At 43.5% G+C, this 18353-nt stretch overlaps 1 protein-coding gene across 3 annotated transcripts in view; it reads right to left on the bottom strand.

Annotated features, from left to right (window-relative positions):
• The window catches only part of B4GALT6 (beta-1,4-galactosyltransferase 6), a 65638-nt gene extending 48716 nt beyond the window's left edge, over positions 1-16922 (bottom strand). For 2 of the 3 annotated variants that reach the window (XM_029234076.1, XM_029234065.1), the window contains exon 1: positions 16475-16841. In XM_029234076.1, coding sequence (XP_029089909.1) covers positions 16475-16589 — 115 coding nt within the window. In that variant the 5' untranslated portion in view covers positions 16590-16841. Of the gene's footprint in view, positions 1-16474 lie in introns of all 3 variants that reach the window. The other variant, XM_029234059.1, reaches the window with a different exon arrangement.
• Positions 16923-18353: the final 1431 nt, after the last annotated feature.

Genomic DNA, 18353 nt, shown 5'->3' with positions numbered 1-18353 from the left:
CCCCACAAGTTTTTATTACATTTTTGCTTTCTAATGGACTTTAAAAGACAAACGAGACAAAGTGAAGAATGAAAACAAAGAGAACAGCCAACCAAAAATGTGGGAAAATGTTCAAGAAAAGCCAAAGTAACATTAGCAGCTCTACCTAAACCAAGATCTCAAGTTCAACTGAAATGATGCAGGAAAAAAAAATGAATGCCAATTGATTTACAGTCTCTCGGATCATTTAATCCTAAAGTTATACACGAAATCTGTTATCAGTGGTGTAAATATCCTAAATATTTGTTATGCACCAAACTGAAAAAAAAAAAAAAAGACCTGTCATGGAGAAGCAGGACTGAGCCAAGGGTTATTAAGCCAAGACCAGTACTGATTCCCAGACTTGGAAGAAACAGTACTGGCCTAAGCAAGGATATACTAGGTGAGAACACATGTGCTTCATTGTCAGTCCTGGAAACAGAACTTTTAAAAAGTATATAGCTTTTACTTTTAATTAACACACCTACTCTTATAAAGAAAATGGTTTGAATCTTAAAACCAAGTCAAATTTAAGAAACAAGGAAAACATCCAGTATAGAAAAGGATAATCAAAGTCAAATTTTCCTAAAAACTTTCAAAATATCAGGTAACAAAACCGTTAAGAAAATTTATCACTGATGGCACCTGTGACAAAGGTGAATCATTTACCAAAAGACTGCATTTACTATTCATTAGATGGATGGAGAAAAAATAAAGTGAGACACCAAGCTCTCCAAATGGAAATCTATTAGTTTATTTTAAATCATTCACAGCTAACTGAGTTACATTCCTTAGGTTAATAGTCCTCACGGGTTTAATCCCTAAAGATCAAAACCCATTAAGGAATGAAGCTGTGTTTAAACAGAGGCATTGTTAACAGGAGCAAGGCCATGTGTCAGAGTTTCAAGGCCCAAGAAACCAGCACTGAATGGTCCAGACTGTCTGATTACCAAACATCATGAAAGTCCAGTAATCCACACTCAAATAACTATACTTGCCTGCTAATTATCATTACTATAAAATATAATATCTTATTGGCAAGCCTGGAAATCCTGGTCTAAAATTTCTATTCCAACTTACAAGAGACTACATTTCAGAAAACAAAGAGGGAAATCTTTCCCATCCTTGCCCTTTGGTCTCAAGACAACTCAGAAACACACTAAAAACTACCACTGGTTAATTAAAATGATGCCGTGTTCTCTAATTTAGTTCATTTGCTATTTGCCTCTGCATTGTGAGACATAAATTTAACTTCTTTACCTAGTCTGTTTTCCAGGAGGGAACAACTACAACTTAAAGGAAAAAAATTTTCAAAAATCAACAGTTTACAACAGCTTCTAGGCATCCTACCCTGGGTTTGTGTGGCAAGACTGATGAACATGCCTCATTCTCAACTTAATAAAACTAAGGAGTACATTTGCCATAAAGCTGTGTCTCTCTACCTCTTTCCACACGCAGCTTTGCTCATTGAAAGCACGCTGTGTATTCAAGCCAAGGAGACTGTGCCGTCTGCAGTGATCTGGAAAGGCTTCCTGAGCACTGAAGGACTCAAATACAACATCCCTCTGATCCCGACATCCATGTTTCTAATCGTCACAATCTCCAGGTCCTTTAACAAAACCAGAAGTCAACTACAGAGCTGACTGTGAGGGAGACTGTGTTGGTTAGGCATGCTCACACACAGCTATAAACGCAGTGCTGGAGCTAAGACAGACAAGGTACAAATACAATCTGGGGAGACACTCACACAAAAGTAAAAGTAGGAACCATGGTGGTGAATTACCACAGGAAAAATTATCTAGAAAGGAGATAAGGTGGTGAAGTTCAGACCACAAATAGGAGACACAAAGATAAAAGACCCCGAGATGAATTAATCTGAGCTTGAACATGGTGAAGAAGTCACTGGACAAAAGAAAAGGGAACGGTCAACCATGTCAAATGTCACCACACAGGCTAACAAGAAAGACTAAAACACAATAGCTTAGAAAATAAAAAAAACTAATACCTAGTGCATACTCTACTGGGCATCCTTAGAAGTTCTTTACATAAACTAATCTATGTAACCCTTACAAGGAACCCTATAAGCTAGGTACTAATATTCCCATTTTACAGATAAGGAAATTGAAGCATGGAGTTAAGGGACTTGCTCAAGGTCACACAGTTATTGGCAAGTAGTGGAGCTAGAATTCACCCCCTGCAGTCAGCTCCAGCAACCCAGCTCTTTACCACCATCCCATTTAGCCTTGAAAAAAGGCTATTAGATCACGGTCAACCTTCAAGAGAGCAGTTCACCCAAATAATGGAAACAAAAGGAAACTAGTAAGGAGTTGAGTGGATAAAGAGGAAGCAGTCCAGTTTTAGAACAGGTAAGTGAGAGCAAGGTCAAGGGAAGTTTTCTTGTAACAGGAGGGACCTGAGCATGACTGTGGCCTGAGTGGAAGGAGGAAAGATGAATTTTAAAGCGAAGGCACTAAGAGAAGTAAGAGGAAGGAGGGAGAAGCGCATTTCCGTCGATAGGACAGTATAAGCAGAAGCTGTGAGGTGCACAGCTGCAAAGGATATACAGGGATAAGCGATCCAACTTGAATAGTGTTGGCAGCAATGGAAAATAAGTTGTAAAGGTCCAAATGGATGAATGGGGTGAAAAAACAGAAAGAAGAAGAGGGGACTAAAGCTCATTGTGAAGATGAGAAGTAACGTTAATGAAGCTGAGAAAGTGCCAGACGTGGAAGGTTAGATAGACTGGGGTTGGGAGAGAGAGCACACCACAGACATGGGTGGCCAGGCATGGCCAAGCAAGGAAAGATGGAAGACGAGAAGCAGACTACCTGATGGTCACCACAGGATGCCAGCAGGGGCAAAGCGGAGCAGAAACGCTCTGAATTGAGCATAACTGCCAAAAGCATCCCAGGGGGGCAGAATGTTGGAGAGCACAGATTTCTGAAGGGAAGGGAAAGGAATTAACATTGAGTAACTACATTCGTCAGGCACTGAGCTAAATGCCATATATAAATATACTTAAACACACATATAATTACATTTCACTGAATTCTTATGTAGCAGGTTGAATGGAGGCCCCCAAAGATGTGTGCACATCCTAATTCCCAGAACCTGTCAATGTTATCTTATTTGGAAAAGGAGTCTTTGCAGAGGTAATTAAGTTAAGGATCTCGAGATGAGGAGATCACCCTGGATTATCTGGGTTAGCCCTAAATCCAACGGCAAGTGCACATACAAGAGAAAGGCAGAGGGAGGTTTTTACACACACACACACACACACACACACACACACACACGAGAAAGCAATGTGAGGATGGAGGCAGAGATTGGAGTGATCTGGCCACCAGCCTAGGAAGCCAAGGAATGCCAACAGGCACCCAAAGCTGGAGACAAGGAAGGATTCTCCCCTAGAGCCTCCAGAGGGTGCACAGCCCTGCCAACTCCTTGATTTCAAATTTCCGGCCAACTGGAATAGAGTGTGGTAATGTGTACGGCAGCCCTAGGAAACGAATACACCACCCCAGGATACAGGTACAGCTTTCCCCATTATGAGATCAGAAAACAAACTCAGAAGTTACACAGCTGGAATTTTTAAAAATCAAGATTCAAGCACTGGTCTGAATGACCCTGAGGGGCAGCTATTTGGAAGAAGCAATGGCTTCTTCTAGAGGAGAGAGAGGGGCTAAGAAAAAGAAAAATCTTCAACGTAAAAAGTTATGAGGGAAGTGACAACAGGAGGGATAAACAGATTTCAACTAATGTGAGGAGGAAGTCAGAAGGGGCACTTCAAAGTCACAGGAGAGAAAACGGTTTCCCATATAATCCACAGAACACGTAAGGAAATAAACAATATGGAAAAAGGCAAAACACTGCATGTAGACACCCCTTGACAGTAACCACAGATATCTGAATGAGGTATTCTCTGAATTTCTAAGAACTCACAATAATCTATTTCACATGCTTGTAAGTTTTCTTCTTTCCACATCTAGTCCCTTGTGCAACAAGTTTCCAGATATTACTCATGCAAGTTTGTAAAAGCTAAATATATTATCTCTAATAATAATGCTGTAAACCCCAGGATGAGGCCACATGACATGTGAAATATAGTTCATACTTTGCCTAGGACCAAAGTATTGCTTGAGTTAAAAACAAATAGTAACAGACTTCTAGGCTGTGCCAGGCTGTAAAACAAATGACTCCCTTTATGTCAAAGCACTATTTAAACAGATCTCACTATTTAAACACTATCTTACCATGGTGATAATAATTCAAAGTCAGGTATGGGCTCAAGAAAATCTGCAGAGCAAATAATTACTAGCCTATAATATCCTCCTCCCTATCTTTCCAGTAAGTCACAGGCTGACTAATAAACAGAATGAAATAATTCTGTGGTCAGAATCTCGTTTTATCAAGCAATAATGAATACAGTGATCACATACAGACCTATTTCAGATCTTAGCCAACAGCTCAAGCTTTGCTGATGTAGACACCAAAAATTAACAAAAAATTCTTTCCAACAGGTACTTTTACCACTTCCACTCTGCATTTCAACAGTTTTAAGTTATTTGAGGGTATTACTTGTGTTTGAATACTGATCAAAGTTAAATATTTTTGAATAAAATTTGACTTTTCCCACAGTCTTATTAAAGACGTTCAGGGTAGAGACGTATTTATTCAATAAATATTTGTTGAATAACTACCAACTGCCAAGCAGTACCAGAAACTAAGAAGCCATGGGGGTTCCTCTGTAAAAACCAAAATCCTGAAAAAGAATAAACTGCCTAAAACATCGGAATTACTTCTACAACAACCAGACCATCAGTTCAGCCTAGTTTAAACTCAGCTGAAAATTCAAAAACTAGACTCTGAACACATGATCTAACACACGATAGCTCTCAGCACTGTCATTTGTTAATTCACTGTTATTCACTTAAACACATAGCCTCTTTAAAGCATGACAGAAGCCTCAAGAGTTGAGCTATAAACCACATTACAGAAAAGTAGAATCAGGAGGAAATGAGGGAATCAGGGAAGGAAAAATGCAGACAATTACACTTTTAATCTAATCAGTAAGGAAACTTACCTAATGAAATTACAGACTAAAAGATGAAACCATAAATAAACACATCCAGGAAACATTATAAATCTGCTGAAAATGAATGATTTCAGAAGACATTTAAAGTGAATGCGAAATGAACCTCTACCCGCTTAAGAATGCTATCTTGAGAAAAAATAAAAGGGAGACCTATTTGAACTATGTTTTACAACCATCCCCAATTTCCCTGTGTTTTCACAATTAAAATATCTTTCATAATTTCAACTTACTTAATCATGGAAGTAAGTATAACAGGCGGGAGAAAGGGGACACAGCATGGGAAATGAATTTCAAAGATTTCCAAAGCTAGAGCATATTTTCAAATCAAAAAACAAGGCATCTTCTCATTCTCTACCATTGATCTCTTTTCAAAGATTTATTTTTATTTATTTATTTTATTTTATTTTTTGGCTGTGCCAGGTCTTAGCTGTAGCACGCGGGATCTTTTAGTCACTGCATGCAGACTTCTTAGTTGTGGCATTCAGGATCTAGCTCCCCGACCGGGGATCGAACACAGGCCCCCTGCGTTGGGAGTGCAGAGTCTTACCCACTGGACTGCCAGGGAAGTCCCTACCATTGGTCTCTTGATTCAAATGAAAATAAAGTCCAAGTTCTCTTCCTCCAAGTCAAACTGGAAATTGCACTATAATTAGAAGCCATAATATCTGAGCGATTAACTTAATTACCAACAAGGCAATATATATAAATGATTTCAGTAAAGAATTATTAACACTAGCAAGCTCCAAATATTTAAAAATAAAGAAAGAGATAATATTTCAATTAAGATATCATGGTATAGTAACAAACCTCATAGAGCTGCTTAGCTATGAAAATATTATAAAGACTTTTATAAGTCTTTTGTTTTGAAATTACTTCCATTGGCTAACATGTAAGGCCACATGCTTTAATAACTTTTACTGACCTTGTTAAGTGAATTACAGTATATCTTTCTAATAATTAAAAATACTAAATAACAAATTTAGGATCAACCTATAACTCAATCACATAGTCAGTGCAGACTCATAAAGAAACACATGATCCTGGTTGTCTTAAACAACCTGTCTGTCCATTCTGCCCATTTCCATTCTGGAGGAAAAAAATTCTTCACCGTGATAGCCATTTCTGTCTCCAGTAAAACATGATGCTATAAACAAATTAATCAGTTTTTTTAACAGGTAAGATCAGTTCTATGAAAGATCAAATGATATGAGATAACCAGCCTAAAAAGTAAAACTATTTAGCACTAAATTATTTCCCACCCATTTGGGATGTTTGTCAGAAATAAGTTCCCAGGAGCTTCCCTGGTGGTGCAGTGGTTGAGAATTCGCCTGCCAATGCAGGGGACACGGCTTCGAGCCCTGGTCCAGGAAGATCCCACATGCTGTGGAGCAACTAAGCCCGTGCACCACAACTACTGAGCCTGTGCTCTAGAGCCTGCGAGCCACAACTACTGAGCCCATGTGCCACAACTACTGAAGCCCACGTGCCTAGAGCCCGTGCTCCACAACAAGAGAAGCCACTGCAACGAGAAGCCCGTGCACCGCAAGGAAGAGTAGCCCCTGCTCACTACAACTAGAGAAAGCCCGTGTGCAGCAATGAAGACCCAATGCAGCCAAAAATAAAATAAATAAGATAAATTTAAAAAGAAAAGAAAGAAAAGAAATAAGTTCCCAGGGTCCAGAATTACCTGAAGTATTAATTAAAAATCAACCAGGATCACAATCAGAATATCTGGTGATAAGACCTGGGTTGCCTTAGGTAAGGCTTAAGCACCTTCATGTTTGAAAATTGAAAAACCATTCTCTAAACATCATTAACATTTGTTAACAAGCAAAAAAGTAGAAGCTTTCATAATCAGTTTAACTTATACCAAATAAATCCTCTTTTATACAGCTTTCTAATTTACGAACAATTCATTCAGACAGCGAAGAATCTATGTTTCATCCCTAACGAACATACAACACAAAGACCTCGTAGAGCCAAAGACTTGTACTAACTCGAGAAAATTAATCATGAAAACAAAGATACGAACAGGAAGTCATACTTATTATGCCTCTGGAGAAAAAAAGTTAATTACAAATTTGAGATTTATGTTTTCCTAAACATTTTGCCGTGCTACATAGCCAAAAATAAAACTGACAAACATCCTTTAAGCTATCTTTCCTATTTTAACTGAGGAGGGTTTTTGCTGTGGTTTAAACTGAACTCTGTCAAGTTCTGCCATGACAGAAAACAAGTATGCCCATGAAACAGAACAAATTAAGTCGGCCCAGTATAGGATATACATGCTAGAGAGAAATAAAATTGGGGTGCTACCTGAAACTCTCCAGTGGGCCCAAGACATGAGTAAAAATACCTAGTAATAACTAGAGTAAACCAGTTTCCATGGCATTGTAGGTATGCTCAGAAAACCTTTTAACCTTCAATGGACCCAATCTTCAACTCGAATCACAATATTACTCGTATATTATTTATTCTCTTTGTTATCATCCTGACAACAGGCAGAAGTGGAAAGAAAAGACTTTATAAATATTCAATCACCGGAGCCTCTGGGAATCAGAAAAAGAAAAAGAAAGAGATTCAGATGGAAAAGGAGAAAAAAGAGAAGACAAGGGAGAAAGAGCTGGGGGCAGGCTGCTCTGATTAAACTGGTAAAAAAAAAAGTACAGTCCAAGCATGGTCTAAGGCGGCCAGGAAAATGGACCGGAAGGAGAAAACTGTAAACACACAAAGCCGGAGGGGCTCTCCATTCTCCAGAACTCCCAAATAGGACCTAGGAAATCCAAGTTCTAGAAAAATCTCTCCACAACGCACCTCCTTCTCACCACCTCCACATTTTCACTCAGGTTAAGACAAACATGAGGGGCAGGCTGGAAAGGGAAAAGGAGTCACAAAGGCAGGTGGGTAGAAGTGGGCACAGGTGGAAGAGGGAGAGGGCTGCAGAGATGAACACAGCGCCGAGGAAACGAGGGCAAGGGGCTGAGAAGCCTGTCCGGTCCCCCAAGCAAAGCACCTTCTCCAGCCTTAACCTGTGGTCATCTACTCTCGGCTGAACAGGTTACGAAAGGAACGCTTAGCAGGCCGCTTATTTTGTTGTTTACAGCTCAGTTAGAATGGTCTGGTTTGGCTTCTTTACAAAGAGCGGAAAACCTGCCCCGTAATTACGCTCACTGCTCTCACACTATCCAGAAGAGTCTCCTCTCTTCTCCGTGGGGTATTCCTTAAAGCTGAAGAAGACACAGGTCATATGTCCCCCAAATCTTCAATGTTCCAGGGCAACTCAGGCACAGAAATCCCAAGGGGCACAGTTCAGCTTTTCCAAAAATCATCCACTTCAGTTCTTCCAACAACAACGCGTGAGACTGTGGGCAAGTGGTGATCTTTAGGGGCCTTTCCTTCTCTTCCTTTACAACAAGGCCATTCTCCTAGCACGGGGCAGGGGGTGCGGAGCTCCAATAGCAGACCTCTGGAATCTTGCTCCTGGGGCTTCTCTGCACACAGCTCTGGCTCCAGAGCCAAGGCCTCTGTGTCCAAAGTTCCCATGGCCCGGGGCCCTCAGACAGAGGGGCTCCGGTGGGGAGAGGCTTAGCCACAGCTGCAACCACCAGAGCCTAACGCCATGCGCACAAGCGTATGTGTCCTGAGAAGCTTCGCAGTACATCCTGTGATAAACAGGCTGGTCACAAGATGGGTAAGGGAATTACTCACCCTCTATACATGTAACACTGCCCCGAGAGGAAAATGCATTCTGTTCCCAACAAAATTCCAAATAGTATTTGGAATACCTACCAATACAGAGACGACAAACCTAGATTAGGCGTTTCTCTTTTTAAGGTGTCCACAGGCACGGCTATTTTTACCTTTAATAAACATTAAAAAGTAGTAATGATAAACACTGCTGCAGAATAAATGCGTCACTACCTCATTCTGCCACGTTGTTTAATAGACGTCAAATTTACTTATAAAATGGTAACAAGGAGAATGGTATTTAGCATTGTCAGATTTCAATCAATCAATATCCCCTTCAAAAATACCTAATTTCCCACAAGGTCATAGGATTTAGATTCACTCATGCTGAAACAACATAGCTGAGTTAACAGATACGCTCAAGAATGGCAACCAGAGAATAAAATAATAAAAATAAAAGAATGGCAACCTGACGGCGGTAAGCAGCCTCTGAGAAGGCTCCCCTGCCCCTTGAGTGTGCACTGGACCTAGAGACTCTTTTCTGACAAAGAAAATATGGCGAAAGCAATGGGGCTGGGAGCTGCCCAATGGAGAGGTGCCAGGGCAAGGAACTGAGTGAGGCCTCCAGCCGATAACCCGCGAAGAAGCAAAGTCCTCAGTCCAACAACCCTCAGGGAACAGAATCCTGCCCAGATGCATGTGGGTGAACTTGGAAGCGGATCCTCCCCCAGTGGAGCCTCCAACCACAGCCCTGAGCTACACTCTGTAGCCGAGTAAGATACCTTGAACCAGAGGCATCCAGCCAAACCGTGTCCAGATTCCTGGCCACAGAAACGATGAGATAATACATGTTTGTTGGTTTAAGACCCTCAATTTGGAGGTAATTTGTTAGAAAGTAATAGATAACTAATACACTGACCAATCCTGGCATTTTCTCCACTGTTCCTCATCCCCTGACAGCCCCTCCATATTCTTCCAAGGTGTCTAACATCCAACACTAGAATAGTATTGATGAGTGGGCAGGGAAGAGAACGAACTGGAGCTGCCATACCAAAAGCAGTGATTTAATCGGAAACAGTCACTCAACAACCCTTCACTAAGCCTCTAGTATGTGCCAAGGTAGAAACCAAATCTCTTAACCTAGTCTAGGAAACAGTTTATACTAACATTTGTTCACGTAAACAGAGCCGCTCACTCTAAGAGCTCAGTCACCCACCTTATTAGGTATGCATGTCCTCAACCTCCCTCTCCATATGCATCTAATTTTTGCTATCATGAACGTCTTTATCTCCTCTCCCATCTCCCAAATTAATCTACCCATATACTTCATCCCACTCCCTCTACCTGGTCTCCCTGATTCCAGAATTGCTGACTTTAATCCATCCACACCAGTACAGCCTAAGTACTTCTAAAATGCAAACCTGATCATGTCACTCTCCTACTTAAAATTTAAGCTCAGTGGTCTGACATTGTCCTCAGGCTGAAGTCCAAGTTCTCAAACCCAGCTTACAAGGTCCTCTATGGCTGGACCCGTATTTCTCTCTCTCTGGCTTCAGCCCACACTCCTCTCTGATTTCTATTCTTTAGCCCCCTACCCTTTTTCTTTTTTAAAAAAACTTCCCATTTCTCTCTCACCTCTTAGCCTTCACATATCCCATTCCTACCTGAAGCACTTCTCCCCAGGCCCACCCTTTAATCACCTAACTTAAGCTTCTGGCCTCAGCTTAACCTCCCTCTTCTCCCTGACGCCAAGTCTAGTGGCCCCATCCACCCATCCGGTGCCCCATAGCAAACTGCGCTCCACACTCTCTTCCAGAATAGTTGCTCCGCAACTATGCGAATTTCCCACTGGCTACGAGCTCTATGAAGGCAGGGACCGTGTGGATTCTGCTCAGTGCAGAACCACAGACAAACATGTATGAATAAGTAAATGAATTAAGTCTTCCTAGATCATATGTTGTAATTTGTTCCCTTCCTCAAATCTTCAAACCGTGCCCTCACTCCCCAAGCATCCACATAAGCTCAGGTCTTCCCATCTTATAAGGCTCCTTTGATCCACTTTCGTCTGACCTCTGATTTACAATCCAACCCAAGGCAATCCAATCCAAGGCTAGGCAATCTGTCTGGTGCCCTATGACACCACAAAAACAGCTCTTGTAGTGGCTGTCACAGAGCTCCTACTTACCAAATCCATGATTCTCCTTCCAGACTTTACCCCACTGAACTATATATCCCACTGCAATGCTTGTTTTGCTGATCATCAATTTTATTTATTTACTTATTTTTGCGAAGGTCTCTCTTCACTTTCATGATCTCTCTCTCTTCCTTCATTTTCCTATTCCTATTTCTCCACGTGCCCTAGGCTGATGGATTTCATCTGTCGTTACCTTGCCTTCAGCCTCCACCAGCTGTCCTTGGGTAGCCATCTAAACTTTCCACAGTGTCAATCACACTGCTTCCCATTTAGGGCTGGGGAGTGAAAAAGGTAAAAGAGCCTCATGGGAAACCCTTCAAACTGCACTTGGGCTTCCTTCATATTCCAATTTAACCCCTATCATTCCACATTTAAGAGTAACTAACTTAATGAGTCACTTCTGCTTGCACAAGTTAGTTTTATTAACTCAGGTGTGTCAGGGGAAAAATAGATATGTATCATTCACCTATATGCCGAAGACACCCAAATCTCTCCAGTTAGACATTTCTCCTGGGCTCTAAGCCCTTATGTCCATCTGCCTACCTACTGACAAGTTCTTCCTGGCTATCCTATAAGCGTCCCAACTCTATATCTCTAAAACCAAAATCGCCCCCTCAAGGCACTTGCCTTTCTATAGTCCCTACGACCCACAGCCTGGTTGTCTAAAGCCAGAATACAAGCATTGTCTTCAAGCTTCTCCCTTTCCTTCAATCCCACTATTCACATCCTCTCCACTCTGCCCTGACCCAACTACAACCTTGATCAGGTTCGAATCTTCAATCACCTGAGCTACTGAAAAAACTTCCCACCTGGTCTCCCAGCCACTGGCTCTGCCCTCTGTAACCCACACACCATGCAGAAGAACTGCTCTACAACAAAGGATTCCAGCATCCCCCTTTTCAGAACTTCTGATGTTTCCTGCTACTCAGAAGACAAAAATATTAGCATGGGAAGCCTGACCAGTAAGAGAGGCCCAGAAAAAAGAAATACCCAACACAGTGGCCCAAACCAAAAGAACCCCCCAAAAGAGCCATGGTGACCAGAGAACTTGGTGAGGAAAGAAACCAGAAGGACCTCTGAAACACAAAGCAAACTGTAACAGCTCAGAAGTGCACAACCAGACTCACCCAGCCAGGAGGCTAAAGGGCTGCCGTAAGAAAGCTACAGGCAACTAACAAGCTACTCTCTGAGCAAACTGAGAGAAACCCAGCCAGAACGTTGGGGGGACTCTGAGCAAGGACCTACTAAGCCACCCGCTCCCACAACACACCCCCACGCCCTGCCCACCCATCCCCAGCTCCACCTGACCCAGCAGGGCACCAACCTCCTTGAGACCCAAAAAAGCAAAGCACATGGCCAGGTGATTCCTCAACGGGCCCACAGGAATTCACACCAAAGTGGCCCAACCGGACTCCACCTCTACGCAAAGAATAAAACAGCCTGAAAGCAAGTCTGACAAAGGTCAGCACCGTCAAATGGACAGTGAAATCTCCCACCCCCAGGGGAGCTGTGCAATCTCCCCCACAATACTGCCCCGCTGATTAAAGGCTCATCAACTTCTTTCTTAACCACAGACAGCTTTAATAAAGCTGTGTGTGAACCAAGGCCAGTTTCTCTCGGCCAGGAAGTTCAGGGACCCCAAGTGCCAGAGCACGAGGCTGGGCAGGGGAGACCCGAGACTCTTCCCAATCTGGCCCATCTACCAACCCACGCCCTGGATGGTAGCCAGATGGAAATACTCCTATTTTCTGGAACCTACCTTTGCTCATGCTGTTCCCTCTGACTAGAGTCCCTTTGCTCAGTCCAGATAAATCCTATCCATCACCTCCTCTGGAAATCCTTAACCAGACCTCACTCCCCACGGCATGCTTTCTGAGGACCTGATGCAGCCCTTTCACGGCGCTCATCCCACTGTATGAGGGAAGGAACTCTGTCTTGGTCATCTTTTTTCCTCAAACAATGTCTAGCCTATCTGAGGTGCTCTATTCGTGTTTGCTGAATGGATCTATAAGTCAGTTCACCTACTCCTTTGATACAATAGCAGGTAAATGACTATGTTGTGTTATATTGAAAACAGTTTCACACTAAATGGAACTCCATTTTCAATTCAGCCAAGGCAAGACCTTAGGGGAAGACTGCACTCACCTTTTTGCAATCATGCACAAAAGCAGAAAGAGAATGAGAAAAAATTCAGGGCACCAGCCTCTACTGGGTGGATTTCCAGGGTGGAGGGTGGTCTGCAGACCAATTTCCCTTAGTACTAAAGTTCCTAATATAAAGAAAGTTCCTGTGTTTCTTGCATGAATTAGAAATTTCAAGGAAAGTGTTTCAAATTATTCTTAAAATAATGAGCTTTGAGTTTGCTGGAATTCATTGCAGATTAAAATCCAAAGAGTCAAAAAGTTGTTGAGCCACATGAGAAAACATTGGAAACTAAACATATTCTGCTACCTACAACTGTGTGGTACTTACCTTCTCAGAAGGAAGAGAGGGAGAGGAGAACGCTGAGGAAGGAGACTAATAAGAGTAACTAAAATGATAGGACTGACTGCCTGGGGGAAGACACACAACAAAAACAGGTCTCTGGGCAAAAAACGCAGGAAAATACAATTGATGTCTACTAAAGAGGTTGATGTGGATAGGATCAACATGGATTTTTTAACATAAGAGATTTGAAACATTTATTTAAGATCAATTAAAAAATGCTCTCTTACATAACATGTATTTTAGTCACAAGAAAATTCTGCCCCAAGATGTAATTCAGGCTAAAATATGAATTATTTCAAAAAGATTCTATATATATCTAATGTAAACTAGTTATAAGAACCTAATTAGTTTCGGGTATGTCTCATTAATAAGAAATCTGTGATGCAGAGGTAGAAAATAAAACTTATGGTTACCAAGCAGGAAGCAGGGGGGGGGATAAACTGGGAGACTGGGATGGACACATACACACTACTATATATAAAACAAATAACAAGAGCCTACTGTACAGCACAGGGAACTCTACTCAATACTCTGTAATGACCTATATGGGAAAAGAATCTAAAAAAGAGTGGATAAATGTATATGTATAACTGAGAAGTAAAACAACATTGTAAATCGACTATACTCCAATAAAAATTAATTTAAAAAAGAAAAGAGAAAAAAGAAATCTGTGATGAAACGAGAAGTATGCATAAGGCATTTCTGCAGCATACCAAAGTACTGTGGTTGTCTTGAAAATCAAATTGTGCAATAGATCATTGCATTGTGAGCTGAACTAGCCACACTTTTTTCACGGAACATCATTTTTACTTAAAGGTACAACTGAAAAACTATGCTCATTTAGACTTCTGTATTTGACCTACATTTCCCCCAAAAAGAGCAAAATGAGCCTGACGCTTCAAGAAAAACTGACAGTATGTGTTACCAATGACAAAATTCAAGCTTTCAAGCAAAAATTTGTGTTTTGGAAAACTGCTTCTCAATAATTAAAAGTAAGGAGGGTTTTTTGCTGCTAAATAATGCTAGTTTGAGAAACAGATTCAGTTTAACAAACTGTTAACACTTCACAAGTTTTGGTTTTCATTCTTCTTACTGGCTTCAATCAATTTTTTTAAGTTATAAATTAGAAGACCCAAAAGAACAGAGTAGTTTAAATCATGTCAACCTAATTGCCTAGAAGACAACTGCCCAAATTTTTATGCCATGTCAGTGACTGTTCTATGGCAAACATTAAGTATAGAAATAAGAAAGATATATTACTACCTCACATCAATTGAATTTTAAGAATCTACAGATAATATATTAATGCAATAACAAAAAAATGGCTATCAAGTGAAAGCTGGAATTCTGATTTCCTTTGGTCAGCTTCTGGAGTAATTTTAATATGTTACTCAAAATACCAAGAAAGTAAGAAAATTGTTATCTAAGTGCAAAAAAAAAATTCTCCAGAATCTCTCAAAGTTAAAATATCTCATAAAATAACATCCCCCAAAGATGTCCACCTTTAAAGAGCTACATAAGAAAGTAAAAATTGCTGCAGAATGAGAAGTTAATTGATAAGACTTCCAAAATGGCAGAGAATTTTAAGAAAAAGCTTGCTGAATATTTTGGCTAACTACTCTCAAAGCCACTGAGCTATCACTGTCATTTCTACTACAGGCTTCAAGATGTATCCAATTTAGCCTAAAGAAAAAAACTGCATTAAAAGAAAATAATATGTTGAAATACTCATATTTTTTTCAAACTTTAACCCCAAACTTCTATTTCGGGATATCAAGGTTTCGACAATTTATGCCTTCTCAAGCATCATTCTGAGCTTATACGTTTTACTTGAACCTGAAAATTTAATCAAGAAAAGTCACATAATTTTTAGGAAACACAACAGTCTTGATGAGGTTTGGTTAGGTCTGTTTCTTCCCTCCCCCCTGCAATCCACTGAAATAATCTACTACCATGTGAGACAATGCCCTAATAATAATTCCATCTTAAAATTCTGCAGGTGTTTTCACTCTGTAAGAGGCCATACATACATTTTTAGCTCACTCAGGGGAGAAATGGTACTGGTTCAAAAAACTACTAATGTCTAAAAAGAAATGATAGGAGATGCACAATGTTACTAACTCATTTAACATTAAATACATAATAACCCGGAAGAACTCAGAAAAGTTCTGGAAATACAGTGTTTTAATATCCATATGAAGTTCAGATTTTTCGGTCATGAGAATGCCACACTGGCACCTTTTCAACCAGAGGGGCTGAGAAACCAGGATGTTTACTAAAGAGGCTAATTCAAGCAGATTATACAAAAGTGTATTTTGGACTAGAAACCAAAAGAAAAAATGGTAAATAGGTCCAAATTGTAAACTATCTTGCATAATTGTTAATTCAATCATCTTATCTCAGAATTCATCCTAACAGGTAGCAGAGGCTACCTACCCTTGCAAAGCAGACCCAAGCACACTGAACAATTGGAGCATTGTTTTTACTAGACAACTCATCGCCTAAAAATTCCTGAAGTGTGGCACAAATGTTCACTGACCCCATTCTAAAAAAGCGACCTAGAACACTAGAACAGTACATTCTTGAACTCAATCACATTCCCTACTGTGGGTTTCTCCATCGTATTTTTACAACTAGTTAATATAGCTGAGAGTGTTTGAATAAAATTACGATTACTAAGTTTAAACTTAAAAACTTAATATTAAATGGATAAAGCTGTCACGAATACTCAAGAAAGCGACCAGGGCATCTCGGGCCATCACACCTTATTTTGCTCTGTCCACGTAACGCAGTCTTTAAGTTGTTTAAATGTGCATTGACAAAACTCACATGCCAAAGCCATGCCCCGAAGCAGTTTATGTGACAGGTCTGAAATCGCATTTCAAATAAAATGCTTTCTGCCGGGCCCCTGTTTATACAGCTTCCAAATCCCGTAACATGCTGCGTTTCCTTCACTGTGACCGTGGGAAGTGAGGGTGTGTCTCGGTGCTTACCGATGCCCGGAGCCACATAGATGAAGTAGAGGCAAGACGAGGAGAGGGAGAAGAAGAAGATGAAGGCGAGGAGGGAGCGATTGGAGACCCGCATCATCCGCCTGAGCACAGACATCTTCCTCTTCCCGGCCGGCAGCTCGGGCTGCGCTCTCAAGGCGGACTTGGGGGCACCGTCCAGGCCCTAAACTTCCATGAATGTGCTAAAAACCCCAGGACTGCAGCGGGGTCCGCGCGGGGAGGATCTGGGATAGAGGGGCCAGAGCGGGAAGGAGGAGCGAGGAGGGAGCCGACGGAATGAATGAGAGGCGGGGGAGCCGGGGGAGGGAAAGAGTGGGAGGACGCGCGGGAAGGGGGGAGGGGACGCAGGGCAGGGAGCCCCGGGGACCAAATAACCCGAGGAGGCCGTGAAAGGGCGAGGACCCGCGTTCGATACGCCAGGTAGCGGCGGGAGGAGGGGCTTTAAGTGGGGAGAGGTGCGGGCTGCGCGCCGCGGCGACCCTGCGGAGAGGGCCGGCCGACTGCAGCAAGCCGGGCTCCCCCGCGGCTCCGGCTGCCCGCGCCCGCCGGGGTCCAGGTCGCGAAGCCCCTGCGCTCAGGGTCCGGGCAGCCCGCGCTTGGCAGGCCTGCGCCGCCTCCTCCTCGGGGCCGCGGCGTCTCGTGCCTGCGCGGGGCTAGCGTGGGCGCCGGGGCCGCAGCCGGCGCGCGCAACGCGCCGGGGCCCGCGGGGGCCCTAGGGGCAGAGGAGCTGGGCGCTCGCCAGCGCGCAGCCTCCTCCTCATGCCGCGCCGGGCCCCGGCGTCCCGCGGCGGCCGCGGGAGCCGAGCGCAGGCGAGGGCGGCGTCCCGGCCAGCGGCGAGGGCGCTCCGGTTCCGGCTCCTGCCTCCGCCAGCTGTCCGCCCGGCCGCAAAGGCGGCAACCGCAGCAGCATTACCGCCGCCGGCCCGGGGTGAGGCGCCCCCGCCGGCGCCGCCCCCGCACGGCCCGCGGACACCAGGCGAAGAGCCGCGGGGTGACTCGCGCGGCTGGCAGAGCCTAGGAGTCCGAAGAGGGGGAGGCCAGACGCCGTCGGAGCCGCGTCTGAGTCGCAGAAGAGGCGGGCCTGCGAGGGCGGGGGAGCCGCGGAGGAACACCGGGCACGCGGGCGGGACCGGAGACCCCCGGCGGCCCCACGCGCTAGCTCGGAACTGCAGGCGGCGCTGCGCCCGCCCTGAGGAAACCTGGAGGCTCCCGCCCACCCTTCCCCTCCCCTCGTCCGAAACACCGCGCCTCCTGATTGGCCTGCGCCGCACCGCGCCGAACAACCTGCCCCCTCCTCCCCGCGCCGGGACCGGCGCCCCGGCCGTCTCCTGCGTCACCGCCGTCACCGCCCGCGCGGGGACCCCGGCGCTCCCAGTGCTGCAGGGGGCTGAGGGACGCGTCTTGAGCCTTGGATACGTTCCACTCTGGGGATCGATAATGAAAGATGCTGTGTCTTTATCTCGAGGAGGAAGCTTCTGTGGTGTAGTGTGCGTTCCTCCCAAAATACGCGCTCCGGGAACAAGGTGTTTTCCAGTACTAGATTAATGGAACCTCCCATCCCGCACTTTCTATAGAAACATACTGTCAGGATGTGATACGGATCTATGTATATCTCTTATAATAGGACTTGCCTTCCCATCTGAAGGTGAGCACTGAATAGCCCTACTTTAGCTGTATCCGTTCAGACGGGGAGGAAAAGACTTCTGTGCAGCCAATAGGCCCTTGAGCGCTGCAGCACCAACCAGCTTCAATGGGCAAATTGCTTTAATGCAGCTCCTAGATCGTGGTCTACCCTTTGTTCAAAAGCTACTTTTTCCTACTAGCTGGTCCTTAGCTATATCGCATTTTTCCAACGTGTGTT

The sequence above is a fragment of the Monodon monoceros genome, unplaced genomic scaffold (genome assembly GCF_005190385.1).
Source record: "Monodon monoceros isolate NGI ecotype Baffin Bay Population unplaced genomic scaffold, NGI_Narwhal_1 Super_Scaffold_1, whole genome shotgun sequence".
NCBI classification, from domain to species: domain Eukaryota; kingdom Metazoa; phylum Chordata; class Mammalia; order Artiodactyla; family Monodontidae; genus Monodon; species Monodon monoceros.
Note: the sequence above shows the minus strand (reverse complement) of the source record. Positions and strands in the feature narration are given on the sequence as shown.